Genomic DNA, 9607 nt, shown 5'->3' with positions numbered 1-9607 from the left:
TCTCTTGGTTGTCTCAGGAACTGCCAATTCAGAAGAATGTTGTATTCATCTTCAATTACGCCGTCCAGTGGGCCCGAAAAGAAGGGCAGATCAAGCTATAGAGTTATTGTTCATGCAAGTTCATTGAAGGAGGATATGTATGGAGTAGATGAATTAGAAGCAGGGCATCGCAATCCAGAGCTTTCAGGAAACTATCGCCCAGTAACTAAGTTTAAGCCGAATCCCACAGTGCTGGAAGCCCAAGCTCGAATCTATACCGGGCCTACTCAGACGAGACCCCTCAATGAACAACAGGCATTTAAGGTTCTTGACACCATCCTGCAATCAGCGAGAGGAGAGCTTAGAAATGAAGAAGCAGTTTCAACGACACAACTTGGGGCATTCTTTGCTGGAATGACAATATGAGCTAATGCTTTTCCTGGAGCTACACAATGGAGTGAGGGAGAAACACGAGCAATGGGACTGTGATAGTGGATTGTGAGGGCCAAGGGAGCATTATTACCAACGTTCATACAATCTAGGCCAAGATAAACTCATAACTACGTCCGTTCGATTCTTCTGCTGCATCTTTGAAGTGCGCTCAATGCAAAAATGGGTATTGATTTGACATAGAGAGAATCAGGGAGAACTGTCAGATACGTTAGGGTGGCAAGGAGAATTTTGGTGTTGTCTGAGCAACAGAAGTCAGAGAGACGTTGAGTAGAGTCGTTGGCAAAGGAACGCTGACAACACTGTAAGAGTAGGTATTCGATGGGAATACCAAGCGTTACCCATTATCACGCAGAGAGCAGATTATTACGACTGCGCAGATTCAGAATGGCGGAGAGAGGTCAAAAATGGCGCTAGAGAAATCACGGGTTGCAGCGAAAATTTAGCTGAGAAAATATTCATGAAATGATCTGCAAATAAGGCCATAAAACAAATGGCTCAAATTAATTATGCAGGGCAGGAATACGCCTGCTCTGATACCATGTTAAACACACATGGGCAGCAAAGGAATCCAAAAGATAAAACATGAGAATACATCTTTTATTAACCACTAATATACATTTATAGTATATTGTTTGACCGTTGGGTTTCACATCCCAAGGTCTCTTGGACTTCTTTTTGTCTATTCGGCTTCCACACTAACCCATTGAGGATTAGGTGTCCAACATGAACAAGTATACAAACCATTTGATCCTGCTGGTTCCTCTCTCCCAGCGTCAAGTGACCCTCATACCATCCCTTGGGTAAGGGCTTACAATTTGTATTACCATTTCTCATTCTTCCAGCGTACAAAAGTATTTTAAGATGTACAGGCTATCCAAGGAAACTAGACAAAGGCAATAGATTCTGGCAAATACACACTTTATTTATCGTACACATACAAGATTTGAAAATACTCACAAATGTGTACAAGATTTGAAAATACTCACAAAAGCAACGAGAAATGAAATGCTAACCATTACCCAAAGTCACCAGAGTCTCTCTTGTTATTTCAGATAAGAAGTTGCCTTCTGAATTCACACAAGCAAGGCTATTCATTAAAACATTCAAATTTGATCTCTATACTGGCCTATGTAACAACAGATTTGCTTTGCATTTCCACTGCATGCTGAACAGAAAATTCTACAAATAACCGAAGCCAAAGTTAAACGCCTTTAACAAAACCTCTAAACGAAAGCATAAACAGCACTAAAGTTTAACAGACCAAGGGTGTATTGATATTAGATAAAGGTAAACGATCAATTGTTCTTTCTACATGAATGTGTTGATCATCTAACTTTCCTAGCCAAAGTCACTCCCTTTACGAAAACTCCAAACTGAAGAATAAGCAGTACTAAAGTAAACAGATTAAGTATGCGTTAATAAAGACAAACCATGAATCATTCTTTCTACATGAATGCCTTGATCTAATTAATTTTTCTAGCCAAAGAAGAGCACCTGTAATGAATGCACCAAACTAAGGCATAAACAGTGCTAAATTAAACAGACTGCTTTAATACAAATGAACAGATTGTTCTTTTAAATGATAAATACGTTTGCCATCTAACTTTCCTTTGCTCGACACTCTGAAATCCATATAGAGTATCAGTGATTACAATGAAATTTAGGTGCGATGAAGAGTGAGTCTAAAGTTACAATGTCAGTCTTCTCAAGCATTTTCATCTTATAATAAAAATTTTAACTTATTTCGTCTAGTTTATAACCTTGGATTTTGGATCACTGGTCAAGACTGATGGCATACTTCACACAGGCATTGGGCCAAAAACAAGATATGTTTAATAATCTTGATCGTGTGTCCCCAGACCACTTTTTGCTGCTTGCATTTTAATAGCCTATTTTTAATCGTGTAACCTTTTTTTATCAGTCAATAAATTTTTAACTTCTGCGGGAATAACCTTTAATTATTCCTACCTGTCTGATTTAGTCTGATGAGCTTTGTATCTTTCACAAGGAATAGACAGAACATGAACTGAATTTAGGCTCTGCGTCCTTTCATCCCTAAATACAATGTCAGTATTAGCCCAGAACGCTGCAGTTTTGACGTCCTTTCCTCCCTAGATACAATGTCAGCATTAACCCAGAATGCTGCAGTAATCATCTTGAAGGAGCAGAAGTAATAAGCCAACACTGATGCTAAGTATTTAACAGTAAAGCACTATTGAAGGCATACTTAACAATGAGGAATATCAAAACATAGTTGTTTCCATGAAAATTGATTCATTCAAGATGCAGGAAATATCTGTCATGCTTGATAGATAAAAGAATAATTCTAAATTACAACACATTCAAAATGAGCTCTCGCACTCTCCATTCTCAAGTTCATCAATCCTTCCGTAAATAAGTATCCCCTTCAAACAGCTTCTGTATGATATCACAATTTTCATTGTCACAAACCCTAAATCACATAAATTGGAATGTTGAATTTCCCAAAAGTGGGACTTCAAGTATGTATGCACCTTTCAATTTACATGTTCAAAATCCAATAAATTATGAAGATGTTGCTTTAAATAACATAACAAGGGGGATGTGATTTCTAAAATATATAAATAATTGAATTATGCTGCCAAGTTAATAGTGAATGACACATATGGGTAAACTTCTGTTTCGCCTCCAGCAAGCCCTGCAATCCCCACATCATCTTCCGCTTTCCAGAAGGAACTGCATGGTAATAGAAAGTGATTTTCAGTCTGGCAAAAATATCCATAACAATGTAATAAGACAATGAAGTCATCCTAAAAAACGTTTTTCTTTTTGATGATAAAATATGACTCAGCCGATAATTTTTACTTACTTATTTGAACCGCCAGCCAAACGCTCGAGAATAGAACGAACTTTCTTTTCACTTTTGGAGGATGGAGATAACACGGCTGCCTGAGGTAGAAACGATATTTAGTGTCAAGGATGAAAAGAATCTTAGGATAATAACTTAGAAATTCAAAAGAAAAGGAAATCTAGATGGTTTTCCTACCAAGAATGAAGGTGGCAGGCCATATCTCAAGATACTTTCTGTAAAGAGACGAATTGCACAGAGATGCATCCAGGAGCTGAACACCTGCACTTTCAAACTCTCGGTGTTACAGCGTTATTGAAATAGTTTCATAATCAACCTATTGCAGTTAGTATCACATACTGTTGAAGAAAGTAGAATACGGTCACATGTCTGTCTCTCTCTGGATAGTTTGCCATTTCTCAAATCACCTCTGGCTAGAATCATGAAAATCAGACTGTTTTCTCACTCATTTCACTCCTTAATAAAGAAAAAATCCTATTCTCACTGAGTTGAAAGAATCACCAGCATTGAAAAGAACTTGAGCAAAACTAAAAAAACAGTTATATATTCAAAAGCAAAATGCAATCTCAGAAACAAGAGAGGCTTAGGAGATAACTATACACATGAATAATAGTGATGCAGAAAGAGAATGCCTTGTGACCCCATATTGTGATCTAGAGGAACATCTAAATCAAATTATGGACCACAGTAACAAACAGTAGATAATGAGCACACAGTTATAATCTATGCCCCTTGGTTTGACTTCATGTTCAAATTCAGGGGCAATGAAATTTTAAAAAAAGTCTACAAGTTAAAAAAGAGAGATAAAATTTGCCATTAAGTTCAATACATACTATTAGGTGAATTTCACTATTTTTCCCCATGAGGAATTCTTTATATTCCATATGAGGAATATATATGTTTTAGTTCTGGAGGGACTCCTCAAACTAAACAACAATGCTCGAAGCCATTCAACAAAGCTCATCATGTCACTTGCAGGCAGTGTTATTGTAATCGAATTGGTTGACCCCCCAAAGCGGTAACCAGTCAGAACTAGACCAAAAAACTAGTTGACCAAAAAAAGTAACATATTCAAATTTTAGAGAAAAACCAATATATTCATGTGCATCGATATGAATCCAAATCATTTATACACAAATATGCCAAAATTCTCATTTATATAGCAAGAGTGCATGTAACCAAAATAGCACTTAGAGCAATACATCTCTTAACCTAAAATACATCAACAAAGAGGCTCTAGATGATCTCTAGCATCAAAACAATCATGCTACAACAAATATCTACATATCATCAAAATCATTGCCTATATTGGGATCATCATCATCAATATCATCACCCTCTAAGCATTAAAATAAGATTAAAAAAAGATTAACATGTCAAATCGAGATTTTGTTTGAGTGATGGGTACATTTTTAATAGGGTCATGATAGAGGAATTCAAAAATCAATGCCACTAAACCAATGTACATAGAGGGTTTGGGGCTCTTGAATAAATGGTAGTTCCATACCCTCGTAGACAACAGAATCCAATGGGCATGTTGCAATCACCTGAATCCTAAAATCCAAAAAACTCTTCTGCTAGATTGAGTGGGAACTAAAATTCTACCTTTTCAATATGAAATCCCAATGAGTTTGGAACCACTCTCAAACATCTTGAAACAATTAACGGTAATGTTATAAATTTAAGGTAAGTGAATGTCACTTTTACTTTAGGAATTTAACATTATCATTAATTACATAGGATTGAATATTACGCTGCCCCACTAACAAGTTATTGCTCTAAAAAAAATTGTGTTCAGAGGGTCATTGGTTGCATTGTACATAACCGACCAGTTCAGTGAAAAAAGGCCAATTCAATACTGAACTGGCCTTTTATGGTTCCAAGCCACTGGCCAGACCAGTTTTGGGGTCAAAATGGCTAGAGCAGCTGGTTCCACCAGTTCCAATAACAATGCTTGTGGGAAATAAACCTTGGTGGTGAGGAAAACAATCATTTCTCACAATCACCCAAGATAAAACCAATTGGCTAGGTGAATTTCACTATAAATTCATATATCCAGACAAAACAAATATTTTTTGACTTCAAATTTCAGCCCAAAATATGTTAAATTAAATGTTAAGACTGAATACATATATACATGGGTTTGTTTTCACATTTTTAAGTTTAACCCAAAAGGAATCTTAGAATTTATTTTTAAAACTTGACAAAAATTTTGATATTTGACAAAATTTGATGATCATGGTCATAATCTATACTAGAACTAACATATCCCAGTACAGTATTTGGAAGAAATGTACCAAGATATAGTACAAAACAGAAAGCGACAGCCAGAACAATCCTGTTTGATACTGTCGTGAAACATTCTGGCATTCCTCAGGCCTTTTGGGAGCATCTCTCAACAACAACAAAATACAATTTTCATAAAACCCATTTCTTCACTGAGAAACAGCTGATTCACTATCCACGGTAGACTTTTCAAAAAACCAACCTTCATGGAGATGGTTTCACCGTTTCAGGCTGATTTTAACAATTTATTTACTGCCCCACTTTCTTGGAAAGGTCCTCTGCTGGCAAACACTTGGATGATTAGGGACAGCTGCAAATCTTTATGGTAAAACAGTTCGCATGTTTGTTATTGGCTTTGCTTGTTAACGTCAAATTCAGTTTTTCCATATACATGTGGATACCCTTACTACTGGGGTACAGGCTCGTATGCTCGCATTTCTGGCCTTTTCAGGAAGGGAATCTCTCTTAACTTCTAAATACCAGGTCTGATCTATTTAATACAGCAATTATTTTATACCCAGAAATTTTTTTAACCAGTAAATTAATTTTCTGAACTGCTAAAAATAAACACACTGACATTTTTTACTTTTCACAATAAGTAGAAAATACTCAGAAAAATCAGTCATGAACAGCACATAAATCTGCCCAACCAAATCATCCTCCACATTAATTTATCTAGAAAATTTAGGGCCTTGACCCACAGAGAAATACACAAACTACAGCAATATTAAAACCTCGAAATAGCCCACTAGATTCTCAGCACAAGAAAAATTTGGCCTACCTGAATAAATTCAATCCTAGCAAATCTCAGCATCCACCTATGAATTTTGGCCCCTCTGGCTGTACGGCCTGTGCACTAGGAAAAGTTGTCCCCCTGGATGAAAACTCAGCCCAGTGTTGCACAAAACGCCCCACCCCCCCGGATCAAAATCCCGAAACGCGACCCATACAGATCCGCAGGTGATCCGCGCCCCGAAATGTGTCCCAGAAATTCCGACACACAGATTGGGCCAGAAAAGATGCTTTCTGGCCTGTGGGAACCATCCGGCCAGATCCGCGTTCCGGAATTGCTGGGACATGTTTCGGGGGGGCGGATCACCCAGCCAATCCACCACAGATCGGGGCTGACTATGTACGGATCGCGACCGATTCCGTGGGCCACTGCCCGGTTCCGCTGTGCAGCCCCACTAATTTGCTTTTTATTTATTTATTTTTTGTTAACTTGTGGTTGGGGGTGGGTCTAAGTTGGGTTAGGGAAAGGAATGAAGGGATTAAAAGCCTCTTTCTCCTCTCATTTGCTCACTCTTGTATTTTTGGAGAGCTTGGAGAAGAGAGGAGTAGACAGCTTGGAGAAGAGAGGAGATACTTGAGAAGAGCTTGGAGGAGTGAAGAAGGAGGAGCTTGGAAGAGTAAAGAAGAGCTTCCATCTACAAGAGCTAAAGAGGTAAGTGCAAACCCCAAACTCCCTCATTTTTCTATCATTGTTGCAAAGACCCCGCAAACTCCAAAGAGCCTAACAAAGAGGACTCTCTTCCCAAGCAAGATCCTCCCAAAAATGTGCCCTCTAAAGAGCCTCCCAAAGAGAAAGCCCTTTCAAAGAACCCTTTGAAAAAGGATTCCCAAACAAAATTTGAACCAAAAAAGGGCCCTCAAAAGGGAGGAAGCACCAAAAAGAAAGAAAAGGGAATACATATTGGACTTGGAGGAGTGAAGAAGGAGGAGCTTGGAAGAGTAAAGAAGGGCGGCTTCCATCTACAAGAGCTAAAGAGGTAAGTGCAAACCCCAAACTCCTTCATTTTTCTATCATTGCTGCAAAGACCCCGCAAACTCCAAATAGCCTAACAAAGAGGACTCTCTTCCCAAGCAAGATCCTCCCAAAAATGTGCCCTCTAAAGAGCCTCCCAAAGAGAAAGCCCTTTCAAAGAACCCTTTGAAAAAGGATTCCCAAACAAAAGTTGAACCAAAAAAGGGCCCTCAAAAGGGAGGAAGCACCAAAAAGAAAGAAAAGGGAAAACATGTTTAGCAATCTCTTTTAGATCGACTCAGGAGCTAAACTTCACAAGCAACAACAGCAAATCAAGAAGTCCTTGGGTTTTGAAGAGGGAGAATTACCTGAAGACTTGCAAAACATTCACATTCCCGATCGTAACCCTGGACACGAACCTTTTATGCTCACTTTTGGTTGTCAATGACCTTTACCTCACCCACCTGTATTGATCGTATGTTTGAAGGTGCGCCTCCCAAATCTAAAGGTATGTCTTGTTATTTGGTAATTGAGTATTGGGTTTACTTATCATGGATACTTCTGGGCAAGGATGCGGGCTCACGCCCCTACTACCAATTCGCACTCCGAGCGGGAGCGACTTGGGAGCTACTCAGGAGCGTGCTCGCAGCCAAAAAAAACGCTCCCTGGTTTTGGCCGGAGCATCTTAGGGAGCAGTCGAGATCGCTCACTCCTGGACTGCTCTCGTCCAGCAGAAAAAAAGGTTGCACGACCAAGAGGGAGGGTGATGCCGATGGCGAAGAGGAGAGAGGAGGGAGGGAAAGGAGAGACGAGAGAGGAAAGGGAGGGAAAGGGGAGGGGGGAAATAAATAGACCCTCTCCCCACCCATTATTCACTTCATCCATTGAGAGCAAGAGGAGCAAGAGAGTTTTAAGCTTGGAGAGAGGAGCTTAGTGAGAGAAGAGCTTGGAGGAGCTTGAGGAGCTTGCAAGGGGAGATTAGAGCTTGCTACTTGGGATTGAAGGCCAAAGAGGTAGGATCTACACTCTAATCTAGCATTTTCTTTTATGTTCACTTCTAAATAAATAAATAAAAATTTTCTCTATTTCCTATTCCCATTCCTCCAATTTTTTGCAGATTCGAAACTTCAAATTTCAAACATCATGGTTATATGGCTTGGCATTTTCTTCTTCTTGGTTCCTTTTTTGGTTATTATGGTGTTGGAGAGTAGAAGAAGGCAGGTTGATCATGAAAAACTGGATGAAAAAGTGGGTTATAGTGGATTTGATGAAAACCCCGGAGAGTACATTGGTGAGGAGGAAATGAGTGAACATGATTCAGCCCAAAAAACTAAACAAGACCAAACCCCATTGTGGAAATATATTTGTAGGCCTGAAGCATGGAAAGGGGGTGGAACCACGAAATTTGAGTGCCCCCATTGCAACAAAACTTACACAGGTTCATACACCCATGCCAGAAGGCACCTCTGTGGGAAAAGTCCATGGGATGAAGATAAAAAAATAGGAATCAAAACTTGTGCAAGTGTGTCAACAACAGATAGAGCCAAATACATAAGGGAAGAGAAGGAAGCCCAATACAAATCTTAAAAATCAAAGGGTTTCTTTGAACCAAGCTCACAATCACATCAGCATGCACAAACTCAAAGAACTCCTTCAACATCCTCCCATGGCAGTGGATATGGAGACGCGGAGTCACCAAACATCTCTTTAAGGCGTAGAACCATATCAGAGTTCCTTGATGAAGGGTGTAGGAATGATGTGGATTCAAAAGTTTACCGGTTTCTCTATGCATGTGGGATGCCATTCAATGTTCTTCACTCAACTTATTGGCATGAAATGGTTTCTGCCATAAATGATGCCCCTAAAGGATACAAGAGCCCTGGGTATGACAAGGCTAGAATCATTGGACTTGATCATGAAAAAGCAAAAAGAATGACAAATTCTTGGACTGAGCACAGGGTGTCCATTGTATCTGATGTATGGACAAATGTAAAAGGCAAGCCATTGATAAGTGTTCTTGTTGTGTCTATTAGTGATGCCATCTTTCTTTCAGCGTATGATTACTTAGAGAAGTTCAAGACCAACATCAACATTGTAGAACTATTACTTGATACAATTGAACGTATTGGGCCATACAATGTCATCCAAGTCATCATTGATAATGCTACTAATTGTAAGGCAGCAAGAGCAATTATTGAGGATAAATACCCCAACATATTTTGGTTTGGGTGTTTGGTTCACACAATAAACCTTTTGATGCATGATATTATTAAGAACAAAAACCAACAATACAAATG

The 9607-nt window shown here is 39.0% G+C and overlaps 1 protein-coding gene across 1 annotated transcript in view; it reads right to left on the bottom strand.

Moving 5' to 3' along the window:
- Positions 1 to 2716: 2716 nt before the first annotated feature.
- The window catches only part of DET3 (vacuolar ATP synthase subunit C (VATC) / V-ATPase C subunit / vacuolar proton pump C subunit (DET3)), a 51677-nt gene continuing 44786 nt past the window's right edge, over positions 2717 to 9607 (bottom strand). Inside the window, exons 9-11 of the mRNA XM_089459607.1 lie at positions 3458 to 3541; positions 3281 to 3360; positions 2717 to 3147 (exon numbers count right to left, since the gene is read on the bottom strand). Of these exons, the coding sequence (XP_089315733.1) occupies positions 3045 to 3147; positions 3281 to 3360; positions 3458 to 3541 (267 nt within the window). The 3' untranslated portion in view covers positions 2717 to 3044. The remainder of the gene's footprint in view (positions 3148 to 3280; positions 3361 to 3457; positions 3542 to 9607) is intronic.

This window comes from Pinus tabuliformis, chromosome 7 (genome assembly GCF_031772625.1).
Source record: "Pinus tabuliformis cultivar Carrire ecotype Pingquan chromosome 7, CPIR1, whole genome shotgun sequence".
NCBI lineage: Eukaryota > Viridiplantae > Streptophyta > Pinopsida > Pinales > Pinaceae > Pinus > Pinus tabuliformis.
The sequence above is the reverse complement of the archived record's forward strand: the minus strand, read 5'-3'. Positions and strand labels throughout refer to the sequence as shown.